Source organism: Phyllostomus hastatus, unplaced genomic scaffold (genome assembly GCF_019186645.2).
Source record: "Phyllostomus hastatus isolate PE091 unplaced genomic scaffold, TTU_PhHast_1.1 phas_scaffold_555, whole genome shotgun sequence".
Classification (NCBI taxonomy): domain Eukaryota; kingdom Metazoa; phylum Chordata; class Mammalia; order Chiroptera; family Phyllostomidae; genus Phyllostomus; species Phyllostomus hastatus.
This window is the reverse complement of record NW_025334036.1, coordinates 5,731,230-5,753,163: the sequence shown is the minus strand read 5'-3', so window position 1 is coordinate 5,753,163 and position 21,934 is coordinate 5,731,230. Positions and strand designations below refer to the sequence as shown.

Sequence of the window (21,934 nt, the reverse complement as noted above, 5' to 3'; positions counted from 1 at the left end):
TGTTCTTGATTCTGCTTTCTGAACTGTAAGGAAGGAATGGGGAAAGGGGTAGCCAAAACAAGGGATATGTAGTCAGAAAATGGCAGAGCCTCTGCTTTGCTGTTTAAAATAATAAATTAAAAAAGAAAGAGTTCTTCAGTAAAATGGAAAAGGGTATGGACCTTGGTTTGATTCTTAACTCTCTTAACAGCTGTGTTAAGCACACAATTCAATGCCTTTTAGTGTATTCAGAGTTCTGAAACAGTCACCACATTGATTTTACCATTTTATCATCATCACACCTTCCACCCCGAGCCATTATCTTGACATGAGCATTTAATAACTGTTTTATCTTGAATAACTCACCTAAGCTCTCTGAAGCACAAATTCACTTTTTTTTTCCATTTGGTCTCTTAACAGCTATCAAGAAATTGAGCCATATTATCCCCTTCTTTGACCCAAGAACCTTGATTCATCTTGTTATGGAGGAGAGATTGTTGGCTACCAAAGTCACAGGTCTCATTCTGTGTATGCTAATATGATAGGTGTCCTCTCCCTTCTCTTTGTTCACTTGGGTGTTTTGATGTAGCAGTGTTGGATTCATTTGTATCCATATTTCATCTTGGTACCTTTGGCCTCTCATATATCTCGTTTCAGCCACTCAGGGATTTTGGAACTTCAGTCTAACTTTCAGTATATTAGAATGCTTAATGGGTCTTAGATAGTCTATGTAATCATTTTGTCATTAGAGATTTCCAGACCTCGATAAAGTGCTCCTCAGTCTCGGACAGAGGGGAAGAGATGCATTTGCCTATGATGCAAACCTTGTTTCCTGTAGGTGTTCATCAGTTACTCATTCCACCTTGGTGCTGAGACCATTACAGGGGCCGGGATGGCCATGCTGGGAGGTGGGACACAGTCTCCTCCTCCTGCACTGCTTCCCCAGACTCCTAGAACAGTGCCTGCTTTAAGTCAGAGGGACAGCCTGTGGCTTTAGAAGCACAGAGGGAAGGAAGCATGTGCTGGAGGAGAATTTTGGTCATACTAAAATCTAAATTTTAGCCATATATCGGAGGCCACCAGATGTCTTCACTTTTGCTCCCAAAAATATACTGGGAGATTTGGATATCATGGGAGGTGTTTGTTGAAATTTAGACACGCTATCAGTCCAGTGGATAAAAAAAGTTGCTAAGAAAAAAACGGAACTCTCGTGTGCCTTCTTTGTCACTATGTGCTTGTTTTCACTTCTTGCTTCCCTTTCTGGGGCTCACAGACCAGCCGTTCACTAGTTTGTGTCTGATATTCAGATAAACTCAGTTCATTACAGTTTATGGAATCTATTTTTTTTCTTTTTACTGCAAACTAATCTTCTAACTCTTGTACTTAAATAATCTTTTAGGACTGAGAAAGTATCTCTCTCTGGCCTGTGACAAACTCCTTTCAGTCAGATGCTGGCACTTTCTTCATATCTTGGACTGTTAAAGTTTTCTTTGCTGTTATTTCTTTTAGTTCCTGTAGCCTGAAGTTCATTCTCATTGGTGGAAAAGGAAGAAATAAAATAGATAAGGATTTCTTTGATGTACTCTCTTTTGTACACCACCACCTGACCATTAGGTTTTAGATCTTCCTTACTTGTTTTGTCTTGCTTCACACTTAGAAGAATAGAAAAGCCCTTTTTGTAGTCCATGACATTTTTCTAAGCTTTCAGGTCATTTTTGGTGTAAAGAATCATAACCTGCTGCCTTTCCATTCTAAACTAAGTTCTTAAAATCAAAAGTGTTTAATTGTTTAGTCACCCAGATATACACACTGAACATTTTAGTTAAACAGGCCTTTCTGCCTTGGGTTGGACTCTTAATAAGGTGTTAGAGATGCAAACTAATCCTGGCCACTCCTTGTTAATCAGAACCCGAGTGATGAGGACTGCAGTGCCTCAGAGTGCATAGGAAACGTACTGCCCCCACTTTCTGTTTTCTTACTGCTCGGGTTTGCAACTTGTTGTTGCCAGGGTGAGTCCAGTCATCTCATGGGAAGTTACTGGCTATGAGCTCTTCCGGAGCTCCTGAACCTTCCCTGGAAGGTCCACGAGGTTATGGCTCTGGAGAGGTGTATTGCTCATTCCAGTCACCACCTATAACAATAACCGTGATTTATTATCTACAGGGTGCCAGGCACTGACTGTAGCTGAGCTTCTACTTACATTTTCTGCTTAATCCTCCTGAAGGTGTTGTAAGAAAGTGTGATCTGCTTTTCTTTCTTTCTTTTTTTTTTTTTTTTGGACTGACCAGGAACCTGAAGCTTAGAGAAGTTAAGTGGATTGCTTCAGAGTCATAGAAATAATTGATCTCGGCATTTTAATCAATCTCCACCAATAATTTATCTAAGATAGTGGGAGGCACACCTAGAATTCCAATCTAGGTCTATTTGACCTCGAAAGTGAGTGATTTTTCTCACTGCCATTGTGGGTCTATTGTGGTGTGGTACTGTGCCAGGTGCTTTAGAGAATAGGAAATTAAAGAAAATACATTCTAGACCTTTAAAGGCTTGAAAAAGAAAAGAGTGGGGAGAGCCCATTAAGAGTGTCTTAGAAGAGAGGACCTTTCATTCTGCTGGGAAGCAGTGGGGCGAAGCTGGTCATCTGTGTTCAGACTCGGAGCCGCAGTAGAAGTGGGTGGGCATTATCTGACTCAGCACCGTGGTGTCTTGTCGTCATCCCTGGCTCCTTTGAGATCGGGATGTCCCTCTGCCTGGACATAGGTTTTTCCTCAGACTTGCCCAGTGCAGACCTCTGCTGCATGGTAACAGACAAAATGATCTGCTTTTATGTTAGGCTCTTCCATTTACTATGTCTGCCTTCAATACAGAACTGTAGCCCTGGGTCAAGGATGACTTTGAGTTGTGACTCCATTGCTTCATTTTAATGAATGCCCTACTTGACCTTTCTAAGTCAACGTGTCATGAAAAGAGATTTGAGTGTTTGCCAGGTAGAAGTAGGTCCCTTCAAGGGGTGAGGCATCTACTTTAAGCAGTTATTGGGGGGGGACAAACCCACGAACTGTTAAGTATCCCTTCAAAGTAAGTATCCTCCTTATCCTGACTTTTAATAACTTGTGCTTATTATGGAAATTCTAAATATGTAGAAATTAACTCATTATGGGAATTTTAGAACTTGAAGTAGAAAAATAGAAATCACCCAGAATCTCACCTTCCAGGAATAATCACTGAACTTTCAGGCTGTCTGTACATGAATGGGACAGCAAATCTATGGCTTCATCCGAATGGAGACTGGCTGCCATCTAAGAGCCAGAAGTTTGCCGTGTGAGTTCAGTTAACTGCCTGCTAAGGCAAGCAAAAATTAAGATCCTTTGGAGGAATAGAATATAATCCAGAGTCACCACAATATCCAGGGTACAGTGTACAATTACTCAGATTATGGAGAAACAGGAAAACATGACCCATTCTGAAGATAACACAATGGAAATCGATCCCGGGATGACCAAATTTTGGATTGAACAGATAAGGATTTACTCTATCCTAGTATTTACTATACTCAGCTAGTATTTGCTGTACTCAGGAAGAACTGTTGGTAATGAAAAACTACGCAGTTTTGGCACAGAAATAAAAATGTGAAACAAGAAAAATTATCTGAAATAAAATTTTTACAGGATATGCTTAACAGAACTGAGATGACAGGAAAAAAAGAAATCACTGACCTTTTAGATCAATAAGAATGATCTGATCGGAAGAGAGAGAAGAGATTGAACAACAATGAGCAGAAACCCCGGAGACCTGTGGGCCAGTTTCACAAAGGTCAGCAGTGTGCATGTAATTGAAGTTCTAGAGAGAGAAGAGACGGTGAATGGGGACAGAAAAAAAATCTTTGAAGGAATTGGGATAAACATTTCCTAAATTTAGTGAAAGAAATCATTACTGTTTGACGTTGTTTATAACGAGAAAAGCGAAAAGGATGAGTGTGGGGCCTGGGAAGAATTGAGGCTCGAATGGCCTACTTTCCCCCAAATGTCTGGTCTTAGCAAGCCTGACTGATTTCCACCCCTGTAGTGTTTCTTTCTGGGCCTTACAGATCGCACTGTTATGAGATTGGGAGATTAAGTTGCAGCCAAGACTAAATTGCAAGACTAAAATGGTGGAATATGGTGGTTTTTTGAAACGTGCCAGGGCTGGTTTCTTTTGGAGGTCTGCAGCGAACACTGGCCCTTTTTGTGTGTGCTGCTTTTCCCTTTGCCTTTCTTCTTTGCTTTCCTTCCCTGCTACCCTCTTCTTGTTTCTGAGAAAGGGCAAAAAGGAGACTGATGCATTTGAGCTGGACTGGCTACATCAAAGGCAGTGAGTTCTATTGACACCCGAATCAGCTTTGGCAGAGAGCAGCCTCTGGGGAGGCTTTTGTTGAGTCTCTGCTTTTCTCTCCCAGATGATGTTGGTGGCACTGCTGGGAGTCACTTGGCAATGAGTCGTCGTTAATGTGCCTCGGATGAAACATGGCAGCCAGAGTCCTCTGATTCTGACCTCAACCCTTTTACAAATGCATGCTTGTATGCTTACACACAACTAGTGTGCACTGATGAGGCATGCTGATTGTTAAATACTGTGTATTAGGCTTCATCAGACCAGTGACCATCAATATGTAGACTTCTCCCTTGCCTGTCCCTCCTGTCCCTGTGCCCATCCATGTGTGTGCCCCAGGGTGTGTCCTACGCAGGAGTCAGGGGTCTGGTTACAGAGTCTGGGAAGTAGCACAGTCGAGAGTTAACAAAGAGAGAGCTTTGGAGTCCGGGTGCCTGCAGAGTCTGTCACTCTTGAGCAGGGTGTCCTTATACAAGTTCTTTGAATCCGATGTCCATATTTTTGTAGAACGGGGATAATAGCTACTTCCCAGGAGGTTTTGAAGCTTTAAAAAAAAATCTGTATAGTAATAAGCCTTCTACATAATTATTCCTTTGATTTCCTTCTGGTTTCATCATAACCAATTATTTTAGATCATTTCTAATTTTGCACATGTTGTGTGCCATTCTGTTTCAAGGAATGGATTTTGCAGAGGGGTTGGAAACTGGTAGTTTCTTATTCATGTATCTTTACAGAGTGAAGGGTGAAGCTCAGAGGTCCCAAGATTGTACATCTAGTGTGTGGTGAGGCCGTTGTTCACCCATATCTGAATGTTAATGAAGCAGTGTCTCCTTGGAGACTTCATAGCTGAGTGTTTAGATTCCCCAGCTCTGGGGTGTTCTTTTTGCTCTTATCTGCACGCTTTATTTGCTCCTCGCTCTGACCTGGGATAGTGATCAGGGTCTGTAAGGAAGGTTGTGGTATATGTGTCTGTAGTCTGTCCATCTTGCTTTGTAATTGCTTTGTTTTATGATTTTTCTCTTCAGCTTTGTAGCGAATTTCAAGACTGCTAATTTCCTGTATGAAAAGTCAGTGTCCTTTTCAGTATATGCCATGCAGTGATAGGCTGGCCTACTCCTTATTACAGTTTGTGAAATTTAATATAGTATTGATAAAAACAGTATCATTGCCTTTCACTGCAATTTTGGACATGAAAGACTCTGTTCACTCTCTTTAACCTTGGGTACTGGTTCTGAAGCTTGATTATTCCAGATTTTTGTACACATTAGAGGGAAACCATTCTCAGAAGTTCTTGTTTCTTATGTAACAGCAACTCAGTGTTGGGAGCAGCAGATTGCAGCTGGCGGATATTAGCCTGTGTTTGTGTGGAAGGGAGTCCATCCCCAGCCGATTCTCAGGCCTGTAAACATTTCCATTTGAATGTGGGTAGGAACATGTTGGTCTGTTGAGTTGCTTTACTTGTTGGCTAACTATGCAGCTGACTTTTCCGTAGGCCACTATCTGCTACTTTGGAAAAACAGAATAGGGCACATCCGTAAGTTAGTTTACAATGGTAAGTTTGGGGAGAGATGAAGCAGATGAACAGTCTGCTGAGAGGCCTTGGACAAGCTTACGTCTCTGCTTTCCTCTTCTTCCTTAGTGAAATACTACATCCTCCACCAAGACTTTTTCATTTGAATGAATGAGAAGAACTTCTCTTCCTTCTTGTCCTACTGTGTTCCGTCCCCAACTCACGAAGTCGCCCTGTCTCGTTTGTGTACCTAAGGTAGCCAGTATTCTGTGTGTGCCATTATGGCGTGTTCGAGATAGGAGGAACTTTCACAGCTACCTACACTCCAGCTCCTTCCGTTCCCAATAAGAGAGGTCAGGAGCCTCGCTGGGAGCTAGAGGCAGTGATGCAGTAGTTGGAGGTTAAGAGCATGGGTTTTTGAGTCAGATCTGGGTTCACATTTTGGCTCCCGCTATTTACATGTTGTGTGACTTTGTAAAGGTAACTTGAATCATGAACCTCTTCTTTTGTAAATGGATTAATGTGAGGATTAGCAAGTGCCTGGAACAGAGTAAGTGCCAGTGAAGATGATGTTGGTAGTTAGTTAGGTCTTTGCAGTTGATAAGCCGTAAGATGTCAGAACTGTAGAATTAGAGTGTTCACTTTCTGGATGAACCAACGAGAAGAACACCTATTGAGTGAGACAAGAGGCTACAACTTAATCTGTCCGTTAGTTACATGTATATTGTGTGGTTCTTGAGGGATATGAGTTCGGAAAGCCAGTGGATACATATGTTTACCACCTGGTATGTGTCCAGTGTGTGCTTGAGAAAGAGAGAGTGGTGGGTGGGACATATTTTTTAAGACGCCCTTGAGTTTCAGAAATGGGTTTTTCATGCCAGGAGGCAGCCTGTGACAAGAGGGTGAGATCAGTTGGTATATTTGGAGTTTGTCGCTTATCCTTGTACTCTGTTCTCTGAACATTTTCAGTGTCCCTATTTCTGTACAAGCGGATGAGATAGAAAATGACCAGGTCTCTCCATAGAAATGTCACGTGCCAGGCCGGGGAGGGAGGAGCCCAGGGCGAGGAGAACGTGGGATGGAGCCAGCAGGCAGGCTGTAGTCTTCATCTTTGCTTAGTGTTTCCCTGTAGTGGTACTGGAGCAGCTGCGTTCTGTTTAAAGCTTCTAGAGCTGACTTCAGAACGTGATCTTTAGTTTGGTTGTACCAGCATTTGGGAAGGGGAACAAAGGAAAAGAAAGAGGAATTAGAAATATGTTCTTTAAAGCTATGAAAAAAGTTGACCCATGAATTTTTATCTCATGGGGTAGAGGCTGAGACTGGGTTGGCCTGTGGTTTTTACCATTCTGCTTCCTGCTGATGGAGAGCCAGCCACAAAGACAACTGTTTGGACCCAAACAGTTTGATTGTTGAAACACCTTTTTCCTCTTAGAGAATTGGTATTACTGAGGCTTTATCTTTAAACTTCCAAAGTGGTGCTTTATTCAAGTGGGATCTTACTTCCTAAGGATTTGGCTGTGGCTGGGCAAGTAAGGAGTAAGGACTCTGTTTCCTGGTTTCCCATCTTGCATGGCTTTTTTTTTCCTTGTCGGGTGTCCTGAGTGAGGTGTGCCTGTTTGCTGGATTGCTGTCAGTGACAGACAAAGCCTTAGCACATCTCTGCGGTGTCTCCGCTGTACCCCAGTAGTGCTGCGCAGAGTTGACCTACAGCAGTTCTCAGAGGCCAGTGCTTGGTTAACTCAGTTTCTGACCAGGGAGAGAGGCCCTAGAGCTAGCAAGGGGTTGTACTTCAGTTCCCTTCTTTCTTCCACATTGGTGACCTACAGTGGTCACGGCAGTCCATCCTCTCATCAGTTGGCACTGGATGGTCAAGGTATGACACAGATTTTTGGAGCAACCTTGGTTCTTCCGTCTTCCAGGTCAGTCTGGATTTTGGCTGTCTTCTAACCATGAATGACTGTCCTACACTGAGCCAACTGTGTGCTGTGTGGGGTGGGGAGGGGTTGGGGGCGGTCCAGAGTGGGGCCTATTTAATTTATGTATCGAGTCAGCCAAGATCTCAGCTCTCTGGAGAGTTTATTTGGACTATTTATAGTTTGTTGTTCTGTCCATAGTCTCTGCCTGGAGCACACACTCAAGTATTCATTGAGTTGGATGAGTCCCCTTTATTGCCTTTCATACATCCCTTGTTTGCACGCTTTCTGCCTCTTCCTTTCCCTCCCCTTCCACTTGGAATTGCTTTCTGGATGGCCTGGGCTCTCTTCAAGACACAGGCGCCTACTTCTCACTGCTGCCCTCACTCCCAGGGAGCAAAACCTGCAAGGGGACAATTTTCCTTGTAGGATAGTGTGCTTGCAGATCTTCATTCTTTTTTCCCTAAATTAAAAAATATATATATTGTAAAGATTCTCATGAAAAGTATTCAGTTGAACTGTGCTTTATGACTCTTGGGTCTTTCGACCATACCATGGATTTTATGAGAGCACCTTTTCTGAATTTCGAAGTGATATAACTTAGAGGAAAGGGTACTGTGTGGTAGAGGTCTGTTTCTCCCTTAAACATGTTACATATTCAGCGTCTCACACGCACACACAGTCATAGGGCCTGTTTCTGCTTTCACTGAAAATGGCAGTCACCGCGCAGGTCTGTTTTGTGCCGTTTATCTCCTCACACGCAGCGAGAGGTGCTCAGGTGTTTTAAAGCAATGGGTTTGTCTTTCTTGTGACAACTTTATTTTTTTTTAACTTAGTTCAGCTGGGGAAATTAATTTTCCATCTCTGCATTGTTTGGTACGTCATTAACATGTGTCCCCCTAAGAGTTTCCTATTCAGAGGAATTCCAACAGTTTGAAATTCAGGGAGTAATCTCTGAAGTTTCTCGTGTATCAGTTATTTCTAATTCCATAGCAGGTGTAGTACCACCCAAATGTAGACTGGCAGTAACTTTTTAATAATTTGATGAAAAACTGCCTTTTTAATCATTCTTTTAAAACCATTCTCAGTGAATTGATCAAGGCAGGAGAAACTGCTGAACATGATTTTTTTAAACCCAGTAGTCTATTTTAAACTCAGGTGAGATCTAATCTTACCCATTATCTTAGTATTGTCGCCACACATTGTGTTTGTTTTGCGAGTCAGTATGCCTGAATTGAAAGTGAATTATCTTTATTAATAGCCAAGCAGAATAAGCCACAGCTCTTGTCAATCACCATTTTCAAAACGCGTGCAAACGTCCTCTTCTTCCTCTGCTGTGTGTGCGCTTCTGAGTGCAGGTTCGGGTTCCTGCAGCACCAGCTGGTGAGAGGTGGAGAAACAGACTGTTTCCTTGAAGACAATGTCTCCAAATTCCTGTGACAGAATAACTGTTTCAACAATTGGAAACATTGAAACATTTCTGTTATTTGTTTCTAACACCTCTTCTGCCTGCCACTTAGGATAATCTGATAGTGCTTTTGTCCCGTAATGTGTCCAGAAGCTGGGCTCTGTGTCACTGCAGTAATTCCTAACGGAGTAGCCCTTCCAGGCGCTGGGCTTTGTCCAGGTGAGGTCATCCAGCTCAGGAATGTCCACATTTCTGCCTATATTTAGTCTTTCCGAATGATTTATAATTACTTGGGTTAATCCATTGGTCTGCTTGGTTTTTGGTGGATGAAGGACCTACAAAGGCTTGAATTTGGCAGTCTCTTTACCGGATATCTATTTTAACCCCCTCTGAAGTTAATTTACATAAAGCCCAGCTGTGTGTGGCTTTTTCTAAACTTAAAGTCTCTTATTCTTATAACCGTAGGGATAAGAGTGTCAGCACTCACTGCAGTTACGGCCTTGCTCTCCTGTGTCGCACCTCCTGGCAGCCTGCAGTTCCGTTTCCTTTGGATAACAGGATACAGCTGGGAGCAAAAGTCTTGCCTGTGGACGAGCCGCCATTTGGAGTTTTCTTCTCCACATAGGTCTTTGCAAAGCAGCATAAACCATTTTTGCAGGAAACCACAAGCCTGTGTGTGTTGAACACCAGAGGAGAATTGAAATAACAGGTGCCTGTGTTCCTCTTCCCGGGGACAGCAGCCACCAAGGGTGAGCCTGAGCACAGTGCTGAGCAGCTCCCGGCCTTTCCCTCTGCTCTGAGACTGTCCAGTCAGGTGCCGCTGCGTCCCCCACGCTGGTTCCGGTTCCACCTCTCTGGCCCATTCAGCCCTACCCAGCACGTTGAGGAGGCTGGGTTCTTAATACTTGGCAGGATCCATACCGCCTTTAATAAGCCACTAGATAGATTAAACTTAGACTGACCTCAGACATTTTGATTTTGATTTTTATAGCTGTGGATCCTTTGCCATCAGATGGTACAGAAGAGTGCTGATTATTTTCTGTTTCTGCTGTTCATATCAGTCAGGTATTTCTTTAGTATTTATTGGGCGCCCAGCTCATGCCAGATGCTGCAGCAGGAGCAGCGGGGGTGTGGAGTGCTAGAGACATCTGCAGTGTGGTGGACTGAAATAAACAAGTTAAGGAGAAAAGGCAGGCACAGAAATAAAGAGAGAAAAAATGTAATACATTATGTGACTTATTACAGGCTGTGTGGGTTAGACTATCAGCAATAATCCTAATGCCCACGTCAGCAAGGGTGGACGGCATTGTCATGAACCGAGGGGTGAGGACGGGGCTGAGCACGGTGCACGCAGCTCGTGCGCAGAAGCCGGATGGAAGGTGCAGGAGGGGAGCAGAGTGCCAATACAGCTGTGTAGATGATGCCCTAAGCACTGGGCACAGACAGCAAAAGGGGGCGCGGGGAGCATGGATGGCTTCCGAGAGTTTGCCAGAGTTGTAGGGCACGTTTAATAGAGCACCGTCTCTGGACGGGGTGGGGTCTGCATTTCCCTCATCAGTACCCTTTCTTTAGAATTAGAGGGCAGCACAGCCGCTAGGATGGTGCAGGAGACGTGGCAGTTGAATGTGATAGAAGGTTAGTGCTCCTACCAGGCAATAAGAACAGGAACTTACTGAGTATTTTCTTATTGCTTACCACTGTGTGAAGTGGTTTACACACGTCTTTTATTCTTTTTTTCACCCATTTTACGGATGGGAATAAAGCTTGGCAGTTAAGTAACTTGTCCCAGGAATGCAGTCAGTTACAACTGAAATCCAAGTCTGTGCCCTTCTCAGAATTATATGGCCATTTTCATTTTTATCTTTACATTTTTCTGCTAAGACTTGTTAGGAATTCCTAGATGCTAGAAGGTTGTGTGGATTACAAGCCGCATGAGGCCTCTGCAGTCATCTGCCCCTCTGGCGTCTTCATTATTCATCAGTGGCCTGCAGAGAGGCGGTGTAAAATAAATATAATACTGGATTTTTTGCAGGGGAGAGGTGTTGAGCTTAATCTCTTAAGATGCACATGTGCATCTGTGGATGCAGGGTCTGGGCTTAGGGGCCCCAGGGTGCAGGGCTCTTCCACCTTTCAGCTTGGGAGGTTGGAAGCTCTAGAAAAACTAAGATGGGTTAATGTGTCCCCAAAACTGTAACCACATTTTATTTTTGAGCCTTTCTCTCCCTGTCTTGACTTGTGGCAGATCTTAGTGCCATCTCCTAGAACTTCCTAAGGGAAACAGGTTGGTACCCCCCAAAGGCCTCTCTCAAAGATTGTTTACTACTGCTGTGGCTGAGGGGGAACCACAGAATGTAAATAGCACTTAGGAAGGTTGAGTCAGAGGTACTGGTGGAGCATGGGGAGATTTTCTCAAGCTGATAAGGCCCTGGCACTCGAGTCTGCAAGCAGAGGCAGGCCGACTGGCAGTGAGTCCAACTTGGGGAAGAAGGGTGCTGGGGGCACCTCTGAGACCCCTTCTCATTCTGAAGTTCTGTGGCTGATGGGATTTGGTCAGCGTTTAGGATGCGGACCCCAGGGCCTGTGGAAGTTGATTGGGAAGCCAGCCTCCCCTTGCAAGTACCTCAGGGGAGCTGCAGTGGGGTCCCTGCTGGCCTTACTGTTTGTAACACACAGCAGATCCATTGCTCTCTTTGGGTTTGAGTTCAGGCTGCGTGATTACAGACTTCTTCCAGTGCAGCCTATTGTGAATCTTGGAACCCGCGCTTGTGAATGGATGAAAATTTGAGCTGAGCTTAAAAAAATGAAAAAGAAAAGAAAAGAAAAGAAAAACAAAGCAGAGATTTGTTGAGCAATGCCATAGCCATTGTTTGGCTGTGATTTCTTTAGGGTAGATCTGTACACAGTGGTTTGTATATTTTCTTCTGTCTTCCTTCTTTGCCTTCTAAGGCCATGCAGCTTTGAGGTATGTGAATGCACATGGGTGCCTCCTCTGACTCCTCTCCCGGTGTCTCCTGCTTGCACTTCTCATTCTTCTGTATAAATCTTAACAGTTGGCAGAGGGGGCGCTAGAGGGTGGAGGGATTGAGCAAAAAGGAAAAATGACTCATGGAGGTGAACAACAGTGTGGTGCTTGCAGGGGGAAGGGGGCGTAAGAGGTTAAGTGGTAACGGAAAAAAAATACAATTAAAAAACGTAAAACAAATAACTCACGGTGCTGTGTTGACTCCTGGCATGCTGTTCCTCCTGCATTGTGCGTCTCTTCTTGTGTCCACTTTGCGGAACTTGCCTCGGGGGTGGCCTCTTCCAGTAAGCTCTTTCTGGGCCTCCACCTTCCAGAGTTTATTGCTCCTTCCTGATTCCTGTAAAAGTTTTATTATTATATTTATCATACTACAATATAACGATCTGTTTACATGTGTGTGTTCCTTATTAAGTTGGTAGGTGCCAGGTAGTATTTATCCCTAAAGCTCAGCAACTAGCTGTGTACATATAGTATTCTTGGGGCTCAGAGTCACAAGGTTACCTAGTGTGAGGCAGATATTATGCACATATATAAAGAGAAGGAGGGGCCCAAAAACGGTTGTGGTGTACTCTCCTGTTTCAAAGTCAGCTCTGAGATGAGTGTAAGAAAGTCAGGTTTCTGATTTTTAAGTTACATTAAATTTCTCTCTGAATAACCATGAGAAGAGTTCTGATTTTTTTATTCCACGATAATTATTTTGATTATTTGCGTGTGTATGTTTGCCCTAAATTTAGGATGGTTCTGCCTGTTGAGTAATCCAGCTTTGATAAAGAATAAAGTAAGGAGTGAATGTGGTGGTTTATTTTTTAAATTTATTTTTACTTTTTTTATTTGCCATGTTGTCCTGTGTGGGACTCTTCATTCTCTTCCTGTCCTGCCCACCTGCTGGAGGCCCCCCTGCCTGTCTCACCGCACTGGTGACCAGTGCTTTGCTTTTTTCGTGGTGATTAGTGAGTACCGTGCCATGTGATCCTGAGACAGAGCAAGACTAACTGTACTGTCGGAGAAACGAGACATGTAATGGGTCTCAGCACCCTTGTTCCCTAAAGTGTGGGCTGGGATTCCAAAGCAGAAACATCGCCAGGTCTGCTCTCCTGACGCGGAGGGGGTGGGGTGGGAAAAGAATCGCTGTTACTTAACAGGGTCTCCAGATGATGCTTAGGTGCACCAAGGTTTGAGATTCATGCTAAAGCTCGGTTATTAATTAATGCAGTGTTTGACAGTTGTTCTCTACCTTTTCACAACCATAAACTTAATCCTGCAGTCCAGCTAGGCTTGGAAAAGGTAAGGAAAATATAGGACCCAATGAACTGCAGCGGTAGCCTGAAGATTCTAGAACATTCCAAGCAGATAGGGGTCAAGGGGTGCTCTCCTGAGCTACAAAGGAACGGTCTGGTGGTTCAGATAAAACGCAAGTCAGATTTATTGAGGTGGTCCACAGTCAGCAGCGGCGGTTTTCTTGCTGGTCTTGTCATTCCTGGCCCCAGAGTGCTCCATGGCTGTCACAACACCCATGCCATCCTTCACCTGGCCGGAGACCGCATGCTTGTCATCTGGCCACTCAGTCTTGGCAGTGCTGGTGAACAGCTGGGAACCGTTGTGTTGGGTCCCGTGTCTGCCGTGGACAGATGCCAGGACCCGCACACTTCAGGGTGAAAATCTCATCACCAAAATGTCTCCCCGGAGATGGACTTGCTGCCCGTGGCACTCTGCTGTGTGAGGTCCCTACGCTGCTGGCACATGAATTCCAGAGCAATTCTGTGAAAGCAGGAACTGTTACAACCAAATCCTTTCTCCCCTGTGCTCAGAACACAGAAGTTTTCTGCTGTCTTTGGAAGTTGGTCTGCAAATAGCCTGAAGGAGATGTGCCCCAAGGGCCCACCCTTGGCAGTGATGTCGAACACAATGGGGTGACTGTGGTCGGGCAGGCCGGGAAGCTCTGGTGTGGCTGTGTCTGCGAGGCCTCGTGAATGCAGAAGGAGTCAGACATTCATGAGGTTCCTGCACAGTTTCCTCAGCCCCTTACTTAGGAAATACTTGGCACATGTAGTCTTTTACACTTTCTGTAGAACCTGACCTCTGCACCAGGAAAGCCTGTTTGCCCTTGGACCCTGCTTTTCCTTCCGTGGTTCAGAATTCCTTGCATTCACCCCAACCACTACCTAACGTGTGTACAGCCACCAGCCCAGGCTTCTCAGGAATGAAGGAGTCTTTGGATCCTGTGATTTCCCTGGAGGAACTGCCGAACACTGACTGTTGTACAAGAAGAATTCAGAGTATGCGTTGTCATTTTCATGTCAGCCCTCACCCCAAGTGTTTGTGGGTTCCGAAGGATGTATTACAGTGCAGTCTTAGCAGGGTCCCTGGTCGTGGGGATCTGCTTGGAGCACAGTCTGCCATGCAGGTATCCTGTAGGTAAAAATTATCTGCTTATGTTTGGCTAGATCCCGAACAGCTGCACTCCTCATATTGAGACTGGAGGGTGGTGGTGGGGGGGTGGTTTGCACTTTTTTTTTTTTTTGTACATTTGGAAACTTCCCTGTTGTGGATGACAAAAACCATGTCCACTGAAGTGATCGGTTTGTCAGACCTGGACAGCTGGTTCTTAGGAAATGGGTGGAGATTGCTAAGCTAACAGGTCAAGAGAGTTTGCAGTTTGCAGGATAATTACCTGGTACAGTGTTGTGATCCACCCCCCCCCTCAAACCATGGACTTTTCATTAATTGTGGAGTTCCTGTTAAAGTCGTCTCTAGTATGTGGGTATGGCCAAAGAATAGTGAGTTTGAGACAGGCATTTTTGTTCTGATTGCCTTTATTTTATTAGCTTTGGGGACCATTAATTGTATATTCAGTCCTCACATGCAGGGAAAAATGTCTTTTTACTCATTTTTTGTTCAGTTGTGATACATTGAATGGCTGAGGACTTAAAACAGATGTGCTGTGCATAATCTTTTCTTCCTGATTACAGAAGTCCTATCTGTTCATTGTTTGAATAGTTGTGATTAAGAAACCGATAATTTGGGGATGGAAAATTCCTTGTAATTCCCAGAAATATGTATACTTAACATTTTGGTATTTGTTCCTTCAGATTCTTGCCTGTGATTATTTTGTTATATATTTGAATTGTATTTTACCCACCAAGGTATTTTAGGACAGAAATACGTCTCTGGCATGCCTGAAGCCTTTCATTTAACCATTTATGGTTTTCAGTGTATTTTACTTGGTAGTCCCCACTAAGACCCAGAAGCTCTGCAAGGGAGAAGAAACTGTGGCTTCTACTGTGTGCCTGGTAGTGTGCTCAGGCATTTCACTTGGATTTTCTCTTAGTTTTTCGCCAGCTTCACAGCATAGGCAGGAGTTACTATCTCTTTATACACATGAAGAGGAAGAAGCAGGCAAGTTAAGTGACTTGCTCAAAGTTAATCAGTGAGGAACTTGGGATGCCTACCCACTTAATTAGACTTCTTGTTTAGAGAATATGGTGTAGCACCTTATGCCTTTTCATATTGAGAAGTGTTTTTTAATGGAAAATAATTTTTTGAGATGTATATACCTGTTGAATGAAGACACACTGCTTCTTTGACTTAAAAAAGTAGCTTATTGTTTTTTTTAAAAAAAACATTTATTTGTTTTTAGAGAGAAGGGAAGGGAGGGAGAGAAACATGGGTGTGAGAGAGAAACATTGCTTGGTTGCCTTTTGTACACCCCTGACCTGGGACTGAACCTGCAACCCAGGCATGTTCCCTGACTGGGAATAGAACCGGCAGCCTTTCGCTTTGTGGGGTGATGCCCAACCAACTAAGCCACATCGGTCAGGGCTAGGTAGCTTGTTAGTTTTTGACCAGAAGTTGGTATTCCATGACCCAGTGGCTGAATCTAGCCTTATGTCCTTTTTGGAAGTGTTATTAGAACATGGCCACACTCATTCATTTACATATTGCAAAAGACTGTCTGACCTGCAAAGCCTGAAATAATTACCTTCTGACTCTTTATAGAAAATGTTTCTTGACCCTTGCTGTGGACACCAATTTTTATTTAGGTGTGTAATTTTTTTTCCAGATACTTTGGTAGTTGGAAGTGCTTTCTTCTCCCAAACCAGTCAAACTGCCGTGTCACTTCATCCCTAAGTTTTTGTGTGATCCTATGCAGTGAATGCATTTCTACATAGTCCTTTGCAGATAGCGTGAATTACAAAAAAATTCCAAAACTTTGCTACTGTTAACCTTTGTAAAGCACTGCACACCCAATGCTGACTAATTCTGGCACACTGCACTCTATGAAAATAGGCCAAAGATAGCTGATATTAAAGTGTAGGGAGAGGTTATAGCCAGTCTTTGCTTCTCTAAGCAGCAGCACCCTGGGACTTTTTACACATGGGCGTCATGGGGGAATGTAGATTTGTGTAGCTGTGATAGTTGCATTAAAGTTGGGTGAGTCTTGCCCTGGCCAGTGTTGCTCAGTTGGTTGGAGCATTATCCTGTAATGGGAAGGTTGCAGGTTTGATTCCTGGTCAGGACACATACCTGGGTTGAGGGATTGATCCGGGTCCAGGCACATATGGAGGCAACCAATTGATGCTTCTCTGTCAGTGTTTCTCTCTCTCCCTTCCTCTCTGTCTAAAAAATTAATAATAAAAGAAAGTCCTTGGGTGAGAATAAAAACAAAGAGAAGAAGGAAATATGGAAACATTTTTTAAAAATTGGGGGAGTCTTCTTTTGATATCAAGTGAATTTGTTTTTATACAACAGTAAGCTATTAAATTTGTTTTCTTCGAGCAATTTGAAAAATGTAAAATGTGGGAAGAATAAAAATACTTAATTACTGTGATTGTTACTGTTTCACATCCCTCAGATTTATGACTCCTCAGAACTCTAGCTGGTTGCTACTGAATGACAGAGTTATGCTTCTAAAAATTTTTTTAAAGATTTCATTTATTTATTTTTAGAGAGAAGGGGAGGGAGAAAGAGAGGGAAAGGAACATTGATGTGTGAGAGAAACATTGATCAGCTTCTCCTTGCATACCCTCAACCAGGGACCTGGCCCACAACCCAGGCATGTGCCCTGACTTGGAATTGAACCGGTGACCTTTCAGTTTGCAGGATGACGCCCAACCTACTGATCCACACCAGTCAGGGCGACAGATTTATTCTCTCAACAGCCTGCATTGCCAGCACAACAATGACCAGTCCCTTTGACCAGTGTAGAAGGACAGGCACATTGTCATTCCTGTCTAATTCTGATATCAGAACAACTTGCCTGGGTTTAGAGAGTTTACTATTCCAAACTGATCGGGTGGCATCAGCCTTTCCTTAGAGCCACTTGAGTTTCACCAGCTCTTTTGTACAAATGCAGTGGGAGCCACTCAGAGAAGTTGATGTTTGTGGTCCTCACACACATAGTCATCTTAAATGTCTTGGAAAATGAAGAAACATCAGAGGACCAGTAAGTCACAAGTATGTCTCCGTAGATTTCTGCAATCCTTATGGGGATTACCAAGGTTTTAATTCATGTTTCAGTTTCCACTGATATTTCTTCGGCTTGTGATGACAAGAATACTTAAGTTAGTTCAGGCAAATTGGTTCATAAATTTATGGATTTTTTTCAGTCCTTTGTCCCAGGCAAGTCTGAACAGGACCTGGAAAGCTGATTAAAAGGCCAGTGAGCGCGCTGAGCTTAATTTCAAATTAAATGGATTTTAATGTACTGAAAAAGTACTCAAGTGCTTCAATCTCTCTTTTTAATCCATGCTTGAATCTAATGGACTGGAAATACTTATTTTCCTACTACAAGACTTAGCTATTGCTACACTTCTCAAGCTTGACATTCATGGTGGATTTCTGCAGGTGATCTTAACACCTAAGGATGCAAAATTACTAAATGAAGGCAGACAGGAAGGAAAGAGAGCGCTGAGCCAGGAAGTCTGTTTCTGTGTGTGGGGTGCACCAGAGAATGACCTGGGGCGGGCGCAAAGGTGGTCTGTCAGTCAGTGTGGGTGGGGGAAGCCACCTGGCCATCAGCATCCTCCTGCCTTGGTCCAGCGGCTCACATTGAATCCCACTCGTCATTGGAGGTCAGTGGTATAGCAGCCTAGTTATGTTTTTTTTTCTAAGTATGTTAAGTACTTTTTAGGTAAGTCCTAATCTCAGACATAAACATCCTGACCAAACTGGAAGACCTGTGAAAACTTTAAAATTGAGAGGGTTTTATTCTTTGAATTATGTGCTGTCCCTAAGGCATTGCCCTTTGTTCTAAACATTTGGTCTTTGATAACCTATTTATTCTGTTTGGATTTCAGTGAATTGTTAGTGCTATTTTGTGATCTGGTAGAACACAAAGTGTGGGATTTTATCTATTTTTTTTGCACATATGAATTATTGTACATTTCTGTACTGTTTATATTGCTGGTTAGTATGTGCTTTAATTTGATTCATTTACCTATTACAGATGGGTAAGACACTTCTTTAGATCAGTTTATAATGAAATTACTTGGGTCTGCTTCTCTGACTCTTGTGAAGATGGAAACAGCTTATTCTCAAATTTAGGGTGTTTGGCAAAGGACCTGCTCTTCTGCAGTCCACAATTCTGGACCATGATATTTTAGCTTAGATGAACCACGAAGTTAAACTTTGAAGGACATGCTATTCTTAATATTCAGGAATGTGTTATACAATCTTGGAAGTTTACTTTAAAGTTCTTCATAAGATTTTTGTGAGAATTCATTTAGTGACAGTAATGATAGGGGATTTAGCTATTAATTTTAATTTTAAAGAGAGCAACAACTTTAAGTTGGAAGCCAGCTCTAGCCTCCCTTTCCTGAGAGTAAGGCAGAGAAGAAAAGATGTAGTGGTCCACTGCCACCCTCTTTCCTTCCTTTTTCTTCCTTTTTTATTCATTGATTTGAGAGAGAGAGGAAGAGAGAGGGAAAGATCGACTTGTTGTTCCACTCATCTGTATATTCATTGGTAGATAGATTCTTTTATTTACCTTGACCAGGGATTGAACCCATGCCCTTGGCATATTGGGACAGTGCTCTAACCAACTGAACTATTTGGCCAGGTGTTTTTTTTTGTTTGTTTGTTTTGTTTTGTTTTTTTTTTAAATAACAATTGCCACCCTCTTTTCCCCATGCTCCTTGGTGGGGCTGGGAGCAGCATTGGGTGAGTGTGAGGGATTATACAAAAGCATAACTGAACATACGCTGTTTTTACTGTAGTGATAAACTGCTTTTAATATCCTGTTGGTGGTTGGAACGGCTTTGGTGACAGTGAAACCTTTCTTTTTTTTCCAATCAGAAAATTTTTCTCCCCACTTGAAAAGGTTGAATCTGGGCTACCAGGAGTTTTGCAATCTTTGACCTTCGTGCCTTCCGAAACCTCTAAGGAAAGCTGGCTGGGTATCCGGTGATCTCAGACTTCTGATTGTGCTCAGGCAGCCATGCTTGGCATGTAGGACTTGAGGTGTTTTTTATATTTTTGGTGATAACTTTTAATTTTATTTTTACTTATTTCTTCTCCCTTTTCTTTTTCAGTGTCCTGGGTCATGAAACTTAATCCACAGCAAGCTCCACTATATGTAAGTAAATCACGAAATTTATTTTCATTTTGTACTTACCTATCCTGTTTACTTGTTAAAATAACCCCCAATATGCTGTCATGTTATTATCAGAGGAATTTTTAACCATGTACACATGAATTTATTGGCATAACAAACTTCAGAAATTGAACTTGAGTTAGTAAATATTAAGTGACTAATATGTGCATGGTTCTGAGCTGAGTACAAATAATATAATACCTGCAAGATTGTGAGCTGAACTAGTCAGGGCGATAAGATGCACATGTAAAGTAATTGCATTGCTCTGCAAAATGATTTTGTGGCTTCTTTTACTTCCAGTGCATTTCTGTAAAGGTAGTGTGGTCTTCCTACTGCCCGTGTGCGTTACCCTGTGTTGCAGCTAGGTGGTGCTCTGTCACTGACTCTAGGAGTCTGAGTGAAAGCTGGTGTGCCATCTGAAGGCAGGCAAGTCACAGGGACTTAACGCTGTTTTGATGAAGAAAAGTGACTGTTAAGTGACAGTCCATGGGTGAGGTGTTTAATTCTCTGCTCTTAGAGAAAAACGTAATACACAAAAAACCCAAAAAGAGTGTGTTGAAGTTTTTCTTTCAGTTTGTGTTTTGAACCTGCTAAGGGTGAGTATCATCAGCAAGAAAAACTATTAGTAAATAAGGAAAAACACTGGATCCTAAGAAATATTAAAAAAAAAAAAACCCACAATTCTCATAGCACTTAATGATAAAGACTTGCATAAAGTCCTTTTTAAAAATAAGTAACCCAAGTTTAATTTTCCATTTCACATGTTTTAAAAATGTTAAATGTACTTGAAATAAGTTCAGATTTACAGAAAAGTTGGAGGAATACAACTCACCTCTGTTCATCTCTTATTAACATTTAGTCACATTAGGTTATCATTCTCTGTATTACATATTTTTTTGAATCTCTTGAAAGTTACAGACATCATACCCTATTCCCCTAAATATTTCAGCATATATTTCCTAAGAACTAGGACATTTCTCTTTCATAACCACAGTACAATGAACGAAAACAGGAATTCTAACATTGATGTAATGCTCCTATGTAATGTAAGTCCATATCCAAATGGACTTACCCCAGTAATGTCCTTAATAGCATCCTCCTCCCATTCTGTCCCCAATCCAGGATTTAATCCACGATTCCACGTTGTATTTATGTCTGTTTAGTCTCTTAATCAGGAGTGGTTCCTCTGCTTCTCTGTCTTTTGTCACATTGACTGCTTTGGAATATTATAGGCCATTTACTTTGTAGGAGTTTTGGTTTGTATGATGCTTTCTCCTAATTTTGGCAGGAATACTACATATATGATGCCCTTATTGGTGTATTGTATTGATCCCTTGGTTATTGTAGTGTTGCTTTTGCATAGCAGAATTTATCTGTTCCAGTGGCAGTGGAGATGTAAAGCAGATGCTGTGATTGTTCATTTCCCCCCTTAATGTTCTTTCTGGTTTGTAAGCACCTTTTGCATAGCGGATCTGCCTAACATGGGACATCCTTGTTCTAAAGTGTGCCCTTGAATGTGAGTGAAAGGGCCGATGTGAGCAGAGAGCACATTGTGAGTGATTCATTGCCTGAGGTGTGAACAGAATGTTGTCTCTGCCCTTGTGGGTACATACCGGGTTTTTGAACAAATGTAATTCTTAACTAAACAGGTACAGCCATACTTAATATGGAACATAGTAGTCACTCAGTGAACATCTGTTGAGTGAATGAATGAAATACAGTTTAGACAAGGCTATATAAAATATTAGTAAGCTGACCTTCTTATTAACAGAACAACTGCTTTTCTTAAAGTTGCTCATTTGTTTCCCAGGTTTCTTTATTAATTACTTTATGTGGGCCCAGCATAGTTAGTGGTGCCATCTTTGTGATTGAAGGTGTTGCTGACAAGGATAAATGTGCTAATGATGTCTTTATTGTGCATGGGTAGCTTCCCCTTTGCAGTTGTAAGGAAATCTGTACAGCATGTCCGATAGAGTTCTGTTGTACAGATAACCAGTCTCTCACCTCGTCATTAGCAAATTGAAAGTCATACTAGAAATAGTGCCTGTTATCTCTTGAGTCCTGAATTACTCACTACCTCTAGTCCTAATGGGACTTATGGTCTGAGCCACTTGTTTACGTGACAGCTAATATGTTTTTATGAACA

The 21,934-nt window shown here is 42.6% G+C and overlaps 1 protein-coding gene across 11 annotated transcripts in view; it reads left to right on the top strand.

Moving 5' to 3' along the window:
• Nucleotides 1-21,934, top strand: part of AKAP13 (A-kinase anchoring protein 13) — a 226,593-nt gene that overhangs the window by 40,396 nt on the left and 164,263 nt on the right. For all 11 annotated transcript variants that reach the window (XM_045824926.1, XM_045824935.1, XM_045824932.1 and 8 more), the window contains exon 2: nucleotides 19,727-19,770. In XM_045824926.1, coding sequence (XP_045680882.1) covers nucleotides 19,738-19,770 — 33 coding nt within the window. In that variant the 5' untranslated portion in view covers nucleotides 19,727-19,737. The remainder of the gene's footprint in view (nucleotides 1-19,726; nucleotides 19,771-21,934) is intronic.